This window comes from Salmo salar, chromosome ssa23 (genome assembly GCF_905237065.1).
Source record: "Salmo salar chromosome ssa23, Ssal_v3.1, whole genome shotgun sequence".
NCBI lineage: Eukaryota > Metazoa > Chordata > Actinopteri > Salmoniformes > Salmonidae > Salmo > Salmo salar.
In genome coordinates, this window is record NC_059464.1 from 29,302,518 (window position 1) to 29,321,431 (window position 18,914).

An 18,914-nucleotide genomic window follows, 5' to 3' on the forward strand; every position below is an offset into this window, starting at 1 on the left:
GAGAGGATATACAGTGCATTTGGAAAGTATTCAGACCCCTTGAATTTTTCAATCTACACACAATACCCCATAATGACAAAGAAAAAACAGGTTTTTAGAAATGTTTGCAAATTTATAAAAAATAAAAAAACGAAAATATCTAATTTACATAAGTATTCATATTCTTTACTCATTACTTTGTTGAAGCACCTTTGGCAGTGATTACAGCCTCGAGTCTTCTTGGGTATGACGCTACAAGCTTGGCGCACCTGTATTTGGAAAGTTTCTCTCATTCTTCTCTGCAGATCTTCTCAAGTTCTATCAGGTTGGATGTTGAGCGTTGCGGCACAGCTATTTTCAGGTCTCCAGAGATGTTCGATTGGGTTCAAGTCTGGGCTCTGGCTGGGCCACTCAAGGACATTCAGAGACTTGTCCCGAATCCACTCCTGTGTTGCCTTGGCTGTGTGCTTAGGGTCGTTGTCCTGTTGGAAGGAAAACCTTTGCCCCAGTCTGAGGTCCTAAGCACTCTGGAGCAGGTTTTCATCAAGGATCTCTCTGTACTTTGCTCCGTTCATCTTTCCCTCGATCCTGACTAGTCTCCCAGTCCCTGCCGCTGAAAAACTTCCCCACAGCATGATGCTGCCACCACCATGCTTCACCGTAGGGATGGTGCCAGGTTTCCTCCAGACGTGACACTTGGCATTCAGGCCAAAGTGTTCGATTTTGTTTTCATCAGACCAAAGAATCTTGTTTCTATTGGTCTGACAGTTTTTAGGTGCCATTTGGCAAACTCCAAGCAGGCTGTCATGTGGCTTTTACTGAGGAGTGGCTTCCATCTGGTCAATCAACCATAAAGGCCTGATTGGTGGAGTGCTGCAGAGATGGTTGTCCTTCTGTAAGCTTCTCCCATCTCCACAGAGGAACTCTGGAGTGACAGAGTGACTTTCGTGTAGTTGGTCACCTCCCTGATCAAGACCCTTCTCTCCCGATTGCTCAGTTTGGCCGGGCGGCCAGCTCTAGGAAGAGTCTTGGTGGTTCCAAACTTCTTCGATTTAAGAATGATGCGGGCCGCTGTGTTTTTGGGGACCTTCAATGCTGCAGACATTTTTTGGTACCCTTGCCCAGATCTGTGCCTCGACACAATCCTGTCTCGTAGCTCGACGGACTATTCCTTTGACCTCATGGCTTGGTTTTTGTTCTGACATACACTGTCAACTGTGGGACCTTATATAGACAGGTGCCTTTTCAAAATGTGCCTTTCAAAATCATGTCCAATCAATTTACTTTACCACAGGTGGACTCCAATCAAGTTGTAAAAACATCTCAAGGATGAGTAATGGAAACAGGATGCACCCGAGCTCAATTTCGAGTCTCATAGCAAAGGGTCTTTATGTAAATAAGGTATCTGTTTTTTATTTGTAATAAATTTGCAAACATTTCTAAAAAACAGTTTTCACTTTGTCATTATGGTGTATTGTGTGTAGATTGATGAGAGCAAAAAAATATTTTATCAATTTTAGAATAAGGCTAACAAAATCAAGGGGTCTGAATACTTTCTGAATTCACTGCACATTGATTCTTCTTCAAGGCACAACTTGTACAAAACATTTGAAGTCTGCAAAGATGTGGGAAGTACAATTTAAGGGGTCAAAAACACTTTACCAAGGATTATTGCTCACTCAATTACTGATTTCCCTTGAAGATCAATAATCATTGGGTTATATTACATCATAACATACCCCCACCAACCCATTCCAAAGTACTTTTACTTTCTTTTGACCAGCAAGGCACTCAGACTAACATCTTCTTTCAAAAACAGCGTACAGAAAAACAATATGAAAATACTCTACATAAAAACTGCTGAAAGAAAATTGTAATCATTAAAGTTGCTGGTAGTTAATCATGATATGATCCTCTTTAATGAGTGCTGCTCCATCAACGCAGAGTCAAAATTACAGACGTTGCCCTTCTTGGTAAGAAAAATGAATACAAAGAAAAAAACATTGGTAAACAATGTCCAAACACATTACAGTACAACAAAACAGGTTATCCTCATCGATCTTGTCAAACCATAGATGCACTTCAAGGAGTAAAGGACTTTTGGAGGAGTTATTGTAATGCACAATTGCATGCATTGCTTGTTTGATGCCATCAAGGCCAAAACAGACACTTTAGTGTTTTAAAGCATAAATTATAAATACTTTTCATGAATCCATATTATTTGAGACCATTACCATCTTCAACCAATCTATCTTTGTAAAAAGAAAAGTTGTATACTATGGGTACACTATTATGCGTATGTATTGGCAACTAACAAAGTAAATCAAATTAACATACATGAAACATGAAGCCCCTTTTCTACTTGTGGAGAGAGAGTAGCAAATGCAGGCCTGAGAACCAGTGAAGAAAAAGGATATGAGAAAGGAAAGTTGTGTTTGCATTATTTGGTTGAGTATTAGCCTTCCTGACCAAAGTCCTCTGTGAACTTCTTGAGTTTGTCCAAGTCCTGCTCGTTCACAGTTGGCTTGGTGTTGTGCAGTGACCTCAGCATATCAGCCTGTGAACAGCACATCACAAGGGTCAGTTAGCATCACATACTTGCTCCCTCATGTTCAAAATCAAAAATATACAGTGAGGGAAAAAAGTATTTGATCCCCTGCTGATTTTGTACATTTGCCCACTGACAAAGAAATGATCAGTCTATAATTTTAATGGTAGGTTTATTTGAACAGTGAGAAGACAGAATAACAACAAAAAACTCCAGAAAAACGCATGTCAAAAATGTTATAAATTGATTTGCATCTTAATGAGGGAAATAAGTATTTGACCCCTCTGCAAAACATGACTTAGTACTTGGTGGCAAAACCCTTGTTGGCAATCACAGAGGTCAGACGTTTCTTGTAGTTGGCCACCAGGTTTGCACACATCTCAGGAGGGATTTTGTCCCACTCCTCTTTGCAGATCTTCTCCAAGTCACACAAGAAGAAGCACATTAAGGTTTCGAGGCTGATGTTTGGCAACTCGAACCTTCAGCTCCCTCCACAGATTTTCTATGGGATTAAGGTCTAGAGACTGGCTAGGCCACTCCAGGACCTTAATGTGCTTCTTCTTGAGACACTCCTTTCTTGCCTTGGCCGTGTGTTTTGGGTCATTGTCATGCTGGAATACCCATCCACGACCCATTTTCAATGCCCTGGCTGAGGGAAGGAGGTTCTCACCTGAGATTTGACGGTACATGGCCCTGTACATCGTCCCTTTGATGTGGTGAAGTTGTCCTGTCCCCTTAGCAGAAAAACACCCCCAAAGCATAATGTTTCCACCTCCATGTTTGACGGTGGGGATGGTATTCTTGGAGTCATAGGCATCATTCCTCCTCCTCCAAACACAGCGAGTTGAGTTGATGCCAAAGAGCTCCATTTTGGTCTCATCTGACCACAACATTTTCACCCAGTTGTCCTCTGAATCATTCAAATGTTCATTGGCAAACTTCAGACGGGCATGTATATGTGCTTTCTTGAGCAGGGGGACCTTACGGGCGCTGCAGGATTTCAGTCCTTCACGGCGTAGTGTGTTACCAATTGTTTTCTTGGTGACTATGGTCCCAGCTGCCTTGAGATCATTGACAAGATCCTCCTGTGTAGTTCTGGGCTGATTCCTCACCGTTCTCATGATCATTGCAACTCCACGAGGTGAGATCTTGCATGGAGCCCCAGGCCGAGGGAGATTGACAGTTCTTTTGTGTTTCTTCCATTTGCGAATAATCGCACCAACTGTTGTCACCTTCTCACCAAGCTGCTTGGCGATGGTCTTGTAGCCCATTCCAGCCTTGTGTAGGTCTACAATCTTGTCCCTGACATCCTTGGAGAGCTCTTTGGTCTTGGCCATGGTGGAGAGTTTGGAATCTGATTGATTGATTGCTTCTGTGGACAGGTGTCTTTTATACAGGTAAAACACTGAGATTAGGAGCACTCCCTTTAAGAGTGTGCTCCTAATCTCAGCTCATTACCTGTATACAAAAGACACCTGGGAGCCAGAAATCTTTCTGATTGAGAGGGGGTCAAATACTTATTTCCCTCATTAAAATGCAAATCAATTTATAAAATTTTTGACATGGGTTTTTCTGGATTTTTTAAAATTTATTCTGTCTCTCACTGTTCAAATAAACCTACCATTAAAATTATAGACTGATCATTTCTTTGTCAGCGGGCAAATGTACAAAATCAGCAGGGGATCAAATACTTTTTTCCATCACTGTATATGTTTTTGGGGTTCTTCTCACCATGCAAACAATGGGCTCCATGAGTTTCTCCCCATTAACATCCATCCAGGTCATCTCTATGGCGTCTGGATCTCCTGGTGAGCATGGGGTCAAAAGATCGTCTACCACAAGGTTGGGATGGTTCCATGATGACCCTTGGACCTGGGTGTATGAAGAAGAACGCATGGGCAGAAATGGGACATGGATTTGTGAAAGCTGATGTTTCATTGACAGAGTATTCATATGACTCAATGCTTCCTTCACAACTATCAGATGAGGAAAATTCAATGAATTAAGATTCACTGCACCTAGATGAGCCCTGTCCCTGTTGAAAGTCAGACTGTCACATACCCGTTTGAAGTGAGTGGCCGACTGCACCTTCCTGACTGGCTGCATGAGGGCGTCCCTTACGATGACGCTGATGTCTGCTCCAGAGTAGCCTTCCGTCTTCTTACCCAGGGTCACATAGTCTGATTCAGTGAGCTCATTGGGGGTGGAGCCCAGATGCAGCTTGAACATGAAAGAGCGGGCGGGCCCCTCTGGCAGAGGGATGTAGATCCGCTTCTCAAACCTGAGGTACAGAAACACGACAGTTGTGATATCTGATATGGGAATGTTTATATGGAGATGCAGCAAGGGTCATCCCATTATTTATCTATAATGTTTAACAATCTGTTTAATAAGAGTCACTTGGTCCAAAAATGGTGAATAATACATCTTCACAATAAGATAAAGGACTTGAGATCATCAGAAGATAAATATACACTGACCTTCTCCTAATAGCAGAGTCCAGTGTCCAGGGGATGTTTGTGGCTCCTAGAACCAGGACTCCCTCATTGTCATTTCCAACACCTCAGAGAAGAGAGATAATTATTTAAATATACAGCTGATTCAGTTAAAAGGAAAGCCAAAATCTAGCAAAAAAAATGGTTGTTTAGTTGTTCTGGTGACACCGTACCAACAAAAAGGTTCAGTGCCAAACGACATAGTGGCCAAAGCAGTTGTGTCAATACTCAAGGTAATCAGGATCTGAGGCCAGGCTTTGTGTAAACTGTACAGTCTGTCAGCCCAGTGGCTGGCTCTCTCACCCTGCATCTGGACGAGAAACTCAGTCTTGATGCGGCGGGCTGCTTCACTCTCGTTCTCACTCCTGGAGCCACACAGAGAGTCTATCTCGTCGATGAAGATGATGGAGGGCCTGTTCTCCCTGGCCAGGCTGAACAGGTTCTTCACCAACCTGAAGACAGAGAGTTGTGGAGAGTGAATATGAGACCAAAGGACAGTGTGGGAGAAGAATACAGAGGAGAAGGAGAGAGATAGGTATGTATGAGCAATATCCTTTTAAATATTATATTGATTTGATTGCATAGCAACCTGCCAACCCTCCTTGCACCATCACTCACTTTTCACTCTCCCCCAGCCACTTGGACACCAGGTCAGAGGAGGAGATAGAGAAGAAGGTAGAGTTGTTGGCTTCTGTGGCCACAGCCTTGGCCAGATAAGACTTCCCTGTACCAGGAGGGCCAAACAGCAGGATCCCTCTCCATGGAGTTCGCTTTCCTGGACACCAAAGACAAATATACTTAGGTATTCTTTATTGAAAACGATTTACTCTTCAGATGCATGTCACAATACATCTGTTAATATCTAGAATGTTATGTTTTTCTTGAATTCCATAATCCATACCGGTGAAGAGGTGAGGGAATTTGATGGGCAAGATGACAGCTTCTTTAAGGGCCTCCTTTGCACCCTCAAGCCCAGCTACATCATTCCACTTGATGTTTGGCTTTTCCATGACGATGGCCCCTGTAACATAGATAGAAGTCGGTGAAATGTAGAACAGCAAATAGGGATGTAACAAATGTTAAAATGTTCTTAACGTTTAAAGTGCCATTTTTTTCTGCTTCGACTGAGAGAGAAAAATACACAAAAAAAAGACATGTGAATTCACATGGTCCTGCGTCTGACCGCTAGGGGGCAATGCAGTTCAATCTACCGCAGTCATGGCTACCAGATGGCGCTCACCTTACTGCTGTCCCCCACCCACTCAGCAACGAAGGTAGTTAAAGCCATCTTTAGATTCTTTGGGGTGTGCCTCTCCTCCATGTCCTTAGTGGTTAGTACATGGGACTTCATGTCCCACTTCTCATCAATGTGATGGCTCGTTGCGGTGATGTATGAGACAGCGTGTTCATAGATCTCCAACAATCTGTTGTTAACGCCACGTATGGTGTTTGAGATCTCGACCGTTGTACTTCCAGAGCAATCATTGTACACATTTTTTTTTTTTTTTTTTTACAATTTCTGTACAATTGTTTTGTTTTTACAATTTCACTGTACAATTTGTACAATCTTGTAGTCTGGTTCTAGATATGCCATTAGGACATTGAAGCCGACATTCTCTACCCTTAACAATGGCTGCATATCAGCTGCAATGATTTGTGTAATCAGTGCTGTGATTTTCTCACTCCATCCCTTATTGCACTTCTTTCGTGTGAAGAGCCAGTTTAATGTCTGTTGTTGGGGGCCTGCGCTGTTGCCAGCAATGGGTTGGGGCTTACGGTCATGGTGTCTCCCTTTCAGATGTTTTAGCATTGCACCTGTTCTGCCTATGCACTAGCTCAATTCACCACCTTCTCAATTAACTTCTTAAAGTATTGCCATAAAGGACTTCGCTGCTGTCGCTTCCCTGTCTCACTCTCTGACATTTTTTCCAACTGTTAACAATGATGATGTGTGGAGCCCTTTATGTCTGTGGGAAATAATTTGAAAGAAGCATTTCTCCTCCTACTAACTTTACAGCATTGTTGGGTTAAGTATTCGTTTAATTTTAATTTTTCCCTTTATGATGATGATCGGGACCTGTTAGTGGTAGTTTTGTGATAACTGCACTGTGAACATCGTTTTTTCGGTTTAGGATTTTTGTAAACGTTAACGATCCCAATTTAGTTTAAACATTCACACCCCTAACGACAAATATCTCTTTTTATCATTCAAATAAAATACAGATTCAGTGTCACAAGACTGCATCAAAGCTTTGTATGAGCCACACAAAAAATGCTGAAAAGTTAAGTAGCTGATGATATAACTCACCTGAGAGTTGATTTTTAAACTTCTTTTTCTCTGGGTCACCTTCACCTTCATCACTGTCATTCCTGCAAAAGAAAAAGAAAAGTAGTTTGAGATCACTGTACTGATAAGGAGGCCCACCTTAGGCCACACAAAAAATATAAACACAGTTCAAAAGAACCAAGAATCAGATCAGAATGAAGGATTGGTGAGGATTATAACATCCTCAGGATTTCTTATGCTCACTCACCCTTTGTCATCAGAGCCGGACTCCTTGACAGGCTTGGCTGGAGGGGCCTTATCCTTCTTCTTCAAGTATTCCTTCAGCTTCTCTGCTCGGTCCAGGTACTCTGCACACTTTGCCCTGATGCTCTGCTTGGCCTTGTCTCCCTGGGCCTCATCTGCAGGAAGAGGAAATGTAACACAGTTTGGCATCACATTATGTCCAAGGCTGGGTAATCTTCACACGTGGGTCATTCAATGTGAAAGTGAAGCAAAACTGTTAAAGCTGTTTCCTGAAGAAATTGCTTATGTTGATCCATAGCTCCTAATGGGGTCATTCAAAGTTCATTCCAAACTCTGAGGTCAAAGGTGCACAGTTCATAACCATTTCAGTCACACATATATCAGTAAATGAAAGGGAACAGAAAAACAAAGTAGCCTATGTAGATGTTCTGTGTTTGCAGTATAAATGCAAATTAAGAACTTGAAAAAATAAGTAACAGGAAGTTGAACTGAGATAAGAGACAACTCACATTTAACAACATGAAGGAAGTATTGAATGGAATGCTGGTACAACCGGAGAGCTTCCTCGTAGTTTTTAGCCTTATCCTCCTCTGCAGCCTTGCTTGCAAGATCTATTGCTTTCTGTAACACAATGCATGGGCTATGTTAAAGAAGAACCATAACAAGAGAGGGTAGAGCATTAGCATGACGTCACGATCTTGCGGAGGCTATGTTAAAGAACCATAACAAGAGAGGGTAGGTAGGTCATTAGCATGACGTTAAGATCTTGTTCCGCAAGATGTCACAAAGGTATGTCAAAATGGCATTAGTAAATGGAAAATCAGTAATCATACACACTTAGTTGATGCGAATTCATTAAATACGTTGGGTCAAGAGAGACATTAACTAGACAAATATATAATAACGCAATCTGAACCCACAGTAGACTAACGATACAATCCTGTGTTAGCTACAGTAGTTAGCTAACTTGTTTATTTTGTCTCTAGCTGGAGATTCACTCACCTGTAAATTGTTATTAGCCATGGGTGCTGGTTACGTACGATGGTCAAAATAACCCACCGTAGAATTTCACTCGTCTCAGTAAATCAACGTGAAATAGCTATAATACGACGTTATTAGCTCTGGTTAGTGTTTTGTTGTCATTTTGGTGACAGTTCTTTAATTCTTCGGAATCTCTTCCGCATCAAGATGTCGAGTGTCACTTCCGCCTATGGTTTACACGTGACATCAGCACAAAAAGAGACGAGAGCTTTTTCTGACCTATCGTTGTCAATTTACTGCGGTCAATTTCAAAGCCTATTCTTAAAATCTATGTGCATTGCATATGCGATAAATAAGGTCAGACAAAGAGTATCAGACACATTTGCATGGATTCAGTTTATTGGTAATTTATATATACACTAGATGACTATTAAAGGGCGCTGTGATGAAGCCGCCGCGCCTCCATCTTGGCACTCCCCACTGTGGTAATTTTTTTGGGGAAGCTATATAAACACATTCATTAATTAACGTCTACATTCGTTTTTGCCACATTTACTCTATTACAGACACCTTAACGCATACTTTTAAATTATATTATGTGAGCTAAACATAAACATTTAAAATATCTAAAAACATTGGTTGTATAATTTTTTGAGATGACTAATGTTACTGTCCCCACTACAACAAAAAAATGCTTAAATACATGTAATTTTGTCCTTGAAACATTTAATTGAAATACCGTAGAATTCCATTCATTGCTATGGAGGACTGCTCCTACTGGAGAGTGCCAATATGGCCGACCGGTGGCTTCAAAGTCTCTCAATGGCCAAACTGAGCATCTAAGTATCCAGAGTTTATATAGATCGTAGATACCAACGGTAAGTACACTGACCTCTAGTGACTTGTTATTATACCACATGTTATTGACTTGGTCACAGGAGAAATGTTTTTTTTTCTTCCACATTCACCTTTTATTTAACCCAATGTACAGTATTGCATTTATTAAAATTGCAGAAATAAAAAATTGCAAAATATTTAGAAATATCACAGCACCAGGGATACAATATTTTTAGAAACTAAAACTATACAGCAAAGTTAGAACAACACCTCAAAGGAAAGGATGTACATGGCAAAATAACTCTAGCCACAAACGGATGCATTTTGGTAGTAGGCTACATATTGAACCATCGTCTTAGATATGTCCAGTTACGGTTACTCCAAATAGCATTGTATTTTCTGAAGCTGCAATTGAAAGCAAGCACCATATAGGTATTGTAGTGTGACTGAATCCTGTTTGTTTGTTCTCTGTTGTTCGGAGCCCTCAGTGCATTTCTCTCCATAAAACAACCATGGTCTAAGGTGGGAACTAGGATTGTCATCAACTACTTCCATTTAAGATTTGTGGTCGCAGAGCACTCAGGATGCGATCACTCTTTGTAAGATCTGCTGGCAGTTCATTGTTCTGCAAAGAAAACAAAACCAGTCATGAAAAAATAATCAACCATGGCGACGTCCTAAAATGCATCCTTCTCCTGTGCTTTGCTTCTTCTCCCCTGTACACACTGCAGTGATTTACCTTGTTGGGTAGTGTTGGGTCTGCATTGGCCCCGAGCAGAAGGTTTACACTTTTATGATTGCCACCCATGACAGCAGCGTGGAGGACTGTGGAACCATTCTGGAGAAATGGAATGGTGAAGCCACTTAACTAAAGGCTGGTTCTTATCACTAAAACACTGCTAATGTTTTACAATACAATGTTCCACAATATACTTCTGAATAAAAACTACTCCTCTGGGTCATGGCCAGAGGCAGGAGACGGCAAAGAGCAAGCATCACTGCCTAGATATCTTACCTTGAGAAGGCCCATTGAAGGGGAAAACTTGAGGAGCTCCTCAATGACACTGTTGTGTCCTTTGAAAGCTGCCTTGAATAATGCAGTTGACCCGTCCTTCAATAAGATCAAAAGAAACATGAGACATTGACATTTTAATTCCCCATTCAATATATAATATGCCTTACACAAAGAAATGCATTTCAATAAATTACTTGATTGAATATATTGATGGAAGACAATCATCATGTCTTTGTCAACCCACTGTGTACCCACTGGGTTGCTAAAGGACAACATACTTTTCTGTCAGCATCCCGATCTGCACCACGCAGAAGTAAAACCTTCACTACTTCACTGTGTCCCATCTGGGCTGCCATCCACAGGGGGGCTGTGCCATCCTGGAGGGGGGTGGAATGGAGACAAAATACAAAGAGGAAGAGGGTGAGAAGAGAGATGAAGAAGTCAGTCCCTCTATTGAGGTCCTCTATTATTGTATGGGGGAGTGGCCTCACCTCCCTGGGGTGGTTAACTTTGGCTCCAGATGACAGCAGTTGACGTATGACAGTCACATGACCCTCCTGGGAAGCAAGGAAGAGTGGGGTGGCACCATCCTGAAACATGATATTAGAAACATGTCACATCAGCAAAGCAACTGCATGACAAAGTTATGCAATGTATGGCTTGTTCATGAATAGTAACACATAGAATGGCACTGTTCTGGGTACAATGGATCTTATAGAAAGGAGAGAAAGAGGCTGATGTTTTGATGATGCAAAAAACACTATTGTCAATCACCAATATCAGAACTAGTAGTGAGCAGAGAATCACTGTGTCGAAATGAATGTAAGCCTTACTGTATTATTTTCATACAAACATGTAACATAGTTACACTGAGTAATCCAATCCCTTCTATGTGTTGCATAAAACAAAATGCATCTCATGTCTGACTCAGCGGTAACCTGAGAGGGTCTTCCAGTGGGATTTTGGTGTGTTGTGGACTACAGCATTGGACACTGTGGGGCTCTGCAGGAGTGTGGGAAAAGGACAGACATAGTGAGATGAGATAGGTGTTAGGGATGCTCACATGCAGCTGGTCATGAACATTGGCTCCATTCTTCAAAAGAGTGTCTACAACCTTAGAGTGGCCATACTGACAGGCTGCAGAGAGGGCTGTGCCACCGTCCTGCCAAACCATCAGAACACAGATTAGCAACATATCCTGCAGTGACTGGCACATGGAATATGACTATACACAGCAGGCATCCAACACTGGATCACTGCTGTCAGCATATTTTTTCTGCCTCCCTGTGATGTTCTCTCTCTCTCTAAGTAGGTGACACGGCATACCTTTGTCTGGAATTCAGTTGAGGCACCAAATTCAAAGAGGAGCTTTACTACTTCATTGTGTCCCTGCTGGGAAGCGAAGAAGAGGGCAGTGGAGCCTGTCTGAGGGTGGAAACATGCATTCAATGTCAGAAAGACCTTAAAAAGGACATACACATTTTCTCAATGCTTCAAACATCTTTACTGCTTATTGTTTCTGCTTTGACCACATTAGTCTCAAAGCAACATCAATAATGCAACGCTAATTTCAGGCGCCGTACTATGGAAAAGCAGATGGTTGCAGTTTATCAAGGAGCAGCACTAAAACCAAGGTATTTCTTCTAATGACACCAAGGTGTACTAAAGTGGGAGTATACTTTACCTCTCTCTGCAGGTTAATGTCAGCTCCCTGCATGATCAGCTCCCTGGCACAGTCACTGTGGCCATTGTAGGACGCCACCATCAGGGCTGTGGTGCGGAACTGGAAAGAGATCGAGGGATCACAATCAATCAACACCTCAGTTCAGTCAGATCATTGTCTACATGTCATTCAAACTGCACATGAAAGAAACCTGGAGGTCTAGATTTTTTTGTTTTTGTTTTGCAAGTGTTTTGATTCTCCTCCAGACAGCATAATTGCACACACAACCCTCCAAAGTACCACCCCTTGTCTGATGCTCCACCCAATCATTCACATTCCCTAATCTCTAGAGAATGTTTCTGAAACATTCTTGAACTTATCAGCAGAGACTTGACATAGCATTACATTTCAAATACCACACAACAATAAACAATTAGATGTGACACACATGGAAACTGCAAGCACCTGAACATGAGCGGACCTACAACACATTATTGAGACATACATACACCTGCACACATCCACACACACAACCACACACACACAGAAGAGTTGTAGCTCTCTCTTTCTCTCCTACCACAGGTGGTTTATGGGTAAAGCGTGCAGCTGAGCCGCCAGGGCATGCAGCGTCCGTACACTGTCTCTGCAGTCGGCATCCACACGGCCACTGTTGAGCAGTAACTGAAGCAGGGCCAAGTTCCCCTTCCGAGCTGCCCAAAACACAGCGTTAGCCAGGGGCGTCTCCTTCTGTAGGACAAACACACACGATACAACATCGAATAGACACAAGTGTCAGATAACAGACCTGCAACCAGACTTAAAGACACTATCTACAGTATCATCTCAGAAGTCAAAATTTGGCAACCAATTTCTTTGCTGGTATTGGTCAGACAATGGAGGTTATAGAGAAAACCATTTAAAATGAGTTGCAGTCAGGCTCTTCCTGTTCACAATCAATATGAGAATCAATATGGCCAGAGCACACACGTTGATTATGCTCTTGCATTGGGTATGGTGTGGTTATATGGTCTCTGGTCTGGTTGTGTGTGGTCTCAAGAGTCCAGCTCCCACCCACTTATGTAGGTCCAAATGAATCTGGGTATATTTAACACAGACAAGAAAAAACGCAAACATCTAGCAACCCAAAAGTTGTGTTAGATTTTCATCACCGTACCATTTTAGCAAATGTTCAACTACATACTACTTTTTTTAGCTTCTTTGCAACTACTTAGCATGTTAGCTAACCTTTCCCCTAACCTTAATTAACCCTTTAACCTTAACCTCTAGCATAGCTAAGATTAAACTGTCATGTCGCTGCCACCTGGTCTCATGGCATTTCATATTATTCTGTATGCGGCAGGTAGCCTAGTGGTTAGAACGTTGGGCCAGTTCCCGAACGGTTGCTGGATCGAATCCCCGAGCTGACAAGGTATAAATCTGTCATTCTCCACCTGAACAAGGCAGCTAAGCCACTCTCGGCCTTCGTTGTAAATAAGAATTTGTTCTTAACTGACTAACCTTGTTAAATGAAGGTTCCATTTATTTTTTATTTTTTAATCAGAGACATGCCAAGTTTCGTATTGTATGTATTCATTTGTGGATGTCCATCATCCATTTCTTATGATAAATTACAATTCGTATATGTTATGAATTCGCAAAAACGTACAATATGTTATGAATTACCAAAACGTATGATATGTTACGAATTCCAATTTGTTGTTGCTAACGTTGGCTAGGTGGCTAATGTTAGTCAGAACAACTGGAAACTTGTAAAAATGCAGGTCAAATCATGATGTCAGTGATCTTCAGGTCTGAAAGTCTGAGCTCTAGAAAGTGGCCCGAGTTCTCGATTTGGAATTTCGAGTTGGATGACCATTCAGATCGATTTTTCCCAGTCGGAGTTTGTTCATTTCCGAGTTACCAGTTGTTTTGAACGCGGCATATGTACGGGAAGACCATGACCACGAAAGTAAAGCAGCATATCTAATTCCCATTACGATGTTATTATTGCCCGCAAACCCCCTGCGATGTATTAATTTATTACGTGCGCATAACTCACCATAGGCCTATTCATGACAACACAGATTAGAAGCCATGTACGCAAAGAAAGTAAGAATTCGTAGTGAGTAGATTATATTAGGCTACTCTCTCTTCATTCCAAGCATGGTTAGAGTAGCCTATGCAGTAGTAGCTGTAGCTCTAGTTTAGATCCCTGTAATATGGATATCTATATATAGTGGAGTTGAGTCAACTCAGCTACATATGCAGAAAAGCAGGAGAACGTTAAGATTACCTTGAACGACATCCTGTGGACCTCATTCGTGACTCATATTTCTTGCGTATGGGTTGTTGTTGCTAACGTCCCGATGGGTTTAACTGTAATAACGGCTGGAATTCGTTTTGCCACACTGACTGCTCCAAGGGTGTCGGCGCGCTGTTGGAAAAACAACACGCAGCAAATCCTCTGCAGTGCCGCTCCAGCCACACAGACAGACGCACGAGTCACGACCGCTGCAGCTATGTTTGATTCGATTTCTTGGAGTCGTTTGTTCAACCAAATGAAACGAGTTCGATTCTGTTACAGTTTCATTTTGGAGCTGGTAGTTTATTTATCCTGAGGAAAAATGGGCTGTTATTTTATATCTGTTTTTTTTTGTTACACATAATCCAGTCCTTGCTTCTAATGCCCCTAAACTCCAGAAAGTCAGCCATACAACTGCATTAGGGGATAGTGAGGTAAATTGAGGCATTTTAGACATTCAGCATCACTCTGTCGAGGGAAATATAGTATTTTTTTCTAACAAAGATATCGACATATATTTTTGTCACAACTTACCCTGGGTATGGGGAGAACAATTTACCCAGGTAACATTCTGAATAAAAGGGCAACTACACCCTCCACATTTTGGGGGGATTTTTCCCAGACCAAAAAAAATGTCTCCTGGTGTGGAGACATTGTTGTGGAGCTGTTTGGATGCTATACCCATTTCTCCAGGCACCACTATACCACTGTATTAGCCCACACAGCTGTGGTTATATTTCTTTAGGTTTAGGACCTCATTTTGAAGCGTATAGAGACCCCAACTGATGTATAGAACAATCTTAAAATGATCTTTCTACTTTGGTTTAGATGCAAGCATAATGATACCTCTAACAAATTCATTTGACTTGGTGAAAATCTGTTTTTTTTGGACCTAACTTGCTTAACACTTTGTCCATGTGGTTTCTTCCTTCACAAATGAAGACTTCTTCCGAAGTATGTGGTCAAATTGTTAATTGTGTGTATGGTTTCTTAGAAACAATGGTGGCTCAATTTACCCCTTTGGCTCTCCCTACTCGGATCTTACAGTAGATCTTACAGTAGTGTCTATGCTGTGACACAGGCTACCCTGTATTCTTGGATGTTGAGCAGCTGTTTCAAAGGTATTATTAGTTTGTGCCAAAATTTGGGACTGGAGAAGAAACATGACTGGTATAAATACTATAGTATTCAATGTAGTGTTTTTGCTGACTTTACTATAGTATTCCCTGCAGTATTTACTGTAGTATGCTGTTGTATTCGCAGTTAACTATAGTATAAATACTGTAGTAAAACAAAACTATAGTATATGCTATAGTAATTAATGTAGTGTTTTTGCAGATTGTTGTATACTGTAGAATTTACTGTAGAGTTTTTGCATCTATAGTATACTGTAGTATTTACTGTAATGTTTTTGCAGACATTACTTTATTATTTACTATAGTGTTTTTGTTTTATTATCTTTGACATAGAAGTGGAGGTGTTTTCCTCCAGGATACCTACTGGAGAAATACTAAAAGAGCACATTTTCCATAACCTGTAGGTAGCACATAGAACCAAAAATGGTTATACCTGGAAACGAAAAGGGTTCTCCTATGGGAACAGCCAAGGAACCCTTTTGGAACCCTTTTTTCTAAGAGTGTAACTCTTAAATATCAGGGTGCATAATTGCAGGTAGCCTGTGTAAGGAGAAGTTGTTTTGATTACTATTTAGCTGTAAGCTTGTAATTGGCAGGTTTTTAGAGATGAGCTGTATATAGAGTAGGCTATCATATTTTCTTGGCACTGCTAAGCTGTTTTTGTGATGAGTGCCAAAAAACTGATATGGGCTACTTTGAATAGGGACATGCTGTGTTTACACTCTGTGGCCTGACATTGTCTAATAAGAGGGTTTCTGTCCCCTGTTGCCACCTCCCTCTTTTGTGTAGGTGATGGGGTTTCAGACAGGCCCAAGGGGAGCACACCCTCCATCACAGGCAATAAAAGAGGGGGTGATGACCAGTCATGGTCAGAGTGTAGAGTTAGTCTCAGAACATGAAGACAAGACAGCCCAACTTTCCATCAGGTGAGTGCCAGGTTATTGACATTCATTAAGCCTAATTTCTTATCATGATTGCATTGTTTTAATAACATAACATTCAGAATTGCAGAGCATTTATAGTGTTTCCATATAATTCTCTATCTAACATGGTATAAATTGCAGCAAAGTAATTTACAACAGAACACAATACATTTGGTGAAACACTTTACTCTGATCATCCATCCTTCCAGTCCAATGGGCCAGCCTCATGGGGAGAGCTGTGCTGCTCTCTCTCCTCCTGTCTGATCCTCTCCACGTGGCGTCAGACTCAGATGAGGAGGTGCAAGAGCCATCAGAGTGGCAAACATGGAAGAGGAGCAACGGTGTATCCTACGACGAGAAGGTTAGATGTTATTTTATACACATACTCATACACACAGACTGTATAAAAAAACACATCCCAATAGTTACTGTAGGCTAGTAATCTGCATATTGGCCTACACGAAAACACATTGTAAATATTTAGGAAGTCATTCCCTCCCTCCCAGACACACACCTTAACAATAATCAACTATTTTATTTGTTTGTTCATTCTGTTCTTTCCTGAAGCGGGATGACATTGAGAGGAAGGTCATATGGGAGGACAACAAGAGAGTGATTGATGAGAATAATAACAGTTTTCTCAGAGGGACAAAGATGTTCACCATGGCCATGAATCAATATGGGGACCTGGTAAGTGACCATCATCATCTTCACTTCTCTTTAGTACAGGATGTTATAGTCCAAGGTACTTCTATGAGTTACTTATAATGGTCCACTTTGAGAAATTTTCACTGAGAGCTGCAACATTCCCATTTAAGTTCTAATTTCTGTTCATTTGTATACATTATGAGAGATTGTTCTTATTGCAGTGTATTGAAACAGTATTTTCCCATTATTCATTGATTCCTTCATACATTTCATTCTAAATCACTTTGGAATTTCTCTCTCTTCGATGCGTAGACAAGGCACGAATACAAGCGTTTACAAGGTGCCATGATAAATAGCAAAATAAAGAAAAGAGGGAAGAATGCATCAGCTCGAAAGCTCCGTGCCAGTGCTCAGAAGTTAGGGTCTGTTACCGTTGACTACAGAGCCATGGGCTATGTCACCGAGGTCAAAGACCAGGTGAGGCTTTGCTTTAGAAAATTCTGTAAGTAGAATTTCAGTGCAAACTAAGAAGTGATTTTAAATCCATGCTGTCTATTGATTTCTCCTCACAGGGATATTGTGGCTCCTGCTGGGCCTTTAGCACTACAGGGGCCATCGAGGGACAAATGTTCAAGAGGACAGGTCAACTGGTGTCCTTGAGTGAGCAGAACCTTGTGGACTGCTCCAAGCCCTACGGCACATATGGCTGCAGTGGGGCCTGGATGGCTAATGCCTATAATTATGTGGTTCAGAATGGGCTTCAGTCCACAGACACCTACCCCTACACATCAGTGGTAAGAATCTGACTGGGGACATCCCTGACCATGTACACCAATGTTACATAATGTTAATAGCAACATGATTTAAGAAGTACAATGGCTGAGGATAAAACACATTTCTGTATTTCTAGGACACCCAACCCTGTTTCTACGACAGCAGTCAGTCGGTTGCCAGCATCACTGATTACAGGTTCATACCCTCTGGAGATGAGCAGGCCCTGGCTGACGCTGTGGCAACCATTGGCCCAATCACCATCGCTGTGGATGCAGATCATCCAAGCTTCATGTTCTACAGTTCAGGTTGGTCTTCACTGAATTCTTTGACGGTGGTGGACAGCTAAATGTAGTGTTTTGTTTCCCATGACTGTACATATTAACTTTGATAAAGGTTTTTTATTCAATTTTTAAAAATGCATTTGCCCTGTCTGAGTTTGCCTCATTGTAACCAGGGCTATTATTGGTCTAACAGGAATATATGAGGAGCCAAGCTGTAACCCCAACAACCTCAGTCATGCGGTGCTGCTGGTTGGCTATGGCTCTGAAGGGGGGCACGACTATTGGATAATCAAAAACAGGTGGGTGAATCACTGGTGGGAGTAACATGGTTTACATTCTAACAAAATATAATAATTTGGTTACTTTTTTCATATATATATATATATGTAAGACATTTGTGGTACATAAATGTATGCATGTTTTCCTTTTCTTCCCAGCTGGGGTACTGCATGGGGAGAGGGTGGCTACATGCGAATGATCCGGAATGGCAGTAACACTTGTGGCATCGCAAGCTACGCTCTGTATCCTATTTTATGAACCACATAAGTGAGAAAGTGTCAGAGACAGAACATATCATCTTGGTGTTGGATAGGTTGTCAGAGGTTAATAAAAAGTATTGATTTGGTTTATTTGTGGGGGTGATGGTACCAAGTATTCTGTCTTCTATACTGTATTACTCTGAGCAATGCTATGCCTGTATTGCACTGTGATAGAGAATAAAGTTCAATTGAATTGACATTTGACTGCGATTGTTTTTAGATTTCGACCGACTGTGTCAGGCTGGTCTAGAATTTGATGTTCC

At 41.5% G+C, this 18,914-nt stretch overlaps 3 protein-coding genes across 5 annotated transcripts; 1 reads left to right on the forward strand and 2 right to left on the reverse strand.

The window, feature by feature from the left end:
• Positions 1 to 1,875: 1,875 nt before the first annotated feature.
• On the reverse strand, positions 1,876 to 8,850 carry LOC106584355 (vacuolar protein sorting-associated protein 4B). Its single transcript, XM_014169571.2, has 11 exons — positions 8,555 to 8,850; positions 8,062 to 8,173; positions 7,557 to 7,707; positions 7,331 to 7,392; positions 5,924 to 6,043; positions 5,641 to 5,797; positions 5,326 to 5,474; positions 5,008 to 5,089; positions 4,589 to 4,808; positions 4,259 to 4,399; positions 1,876 to 2,536 (listed from the first exon to the last, which is right to left on the reverse strand). The coding sequence occupies exons 1-11, from the start codon at positions 8,573 to 8,575 to the stop codon at positions 2,435 to 2,437; spliced, it is 1,317 nt and encodes a 438-aa protein (XP_014025046.1). The 5' UTR covers positions 8,576 to 8,850; the 3' UTR covers positions 1,876 to 2,434.
• Positions 8,851 to 8,916: 66 nt separating this feature from the next.
• Positions 8,917 to 14,570, reverse strand: LOC106584356 (ankyrin repeat domain-containing protein 29). 3 transcript variants are annotated; one of them, XM_014169573.2, is made up of 10 exons: positions 14,342 to 14,570; positions 12,685 to 12,795; positions 12,070 to 12,168; positions 11,712 to 11,810; positions 11,449 to 11,547; positions 10,877 to 10,975; positions 10,664 to 10,762; positions 10,386 to 10,481; positions 10,110 to 10,208; positions 8,917 to 9,995 (listed from the first exon to the last, which is right to left on the reverse strand). In XM_014169573.2, exons 1-10 carry the CDS (start codon positions 14,351 to 14,353, stop codon positions 9,912 to 9,914), a joined length of 897 nt encoding a protein of 298 aa, XP_014025048.1. In that variant the 5' UTR covers positions 14,354 to 14,570; the 3' UTR covers positions 8,917 to 9,911. The 3 variants fall into 3 exon arrangements, with proteins under 3 accessions (XP_014025048.1, XP_014025049.1, XP_014025047.1); XM_014169574.2 differs by having other exon boundaries at positions 12,626 to 12,795; positions 14,342 to 14,554; XM_014169572.2 differs by lacking the exon at positions 14,342 to 14,570 and adding an exon at positions 14,108 to 14,301.
• Positions 14,571 to 16,320: 1,750 nt separating this feature from the next.
• cts12 (cathepsin 12) lies at positions 16,321 to 18,848 on the forward strand. Its single transcript, XM_014169301.2, has 8 exons — positions 16,321 to 16,412; positions 16,619 to 16,770; positions 16,977 to 17,099; positions 17,370 to 17,534; positions 17,630 to 17,851; positions 17,968 to 18,136; positions 18,306 to 18,411; positions 18,550 to 18,848. The coding sequence occupies exons 1-8, from the start codon at positions 16,382 to 16,384 to the stop codon at positions 18,647 to 18,649; spliced, it is 1,068 nt and encodes a 355-aa protein (XP_014024776.1). The 5' UTR covers positions 16,321 to 16,381; the 3' UTR covers positions 18,650 to 18,848.
• Positions 18,849 to 18,914: the final 66 nt, after the last annotated feature.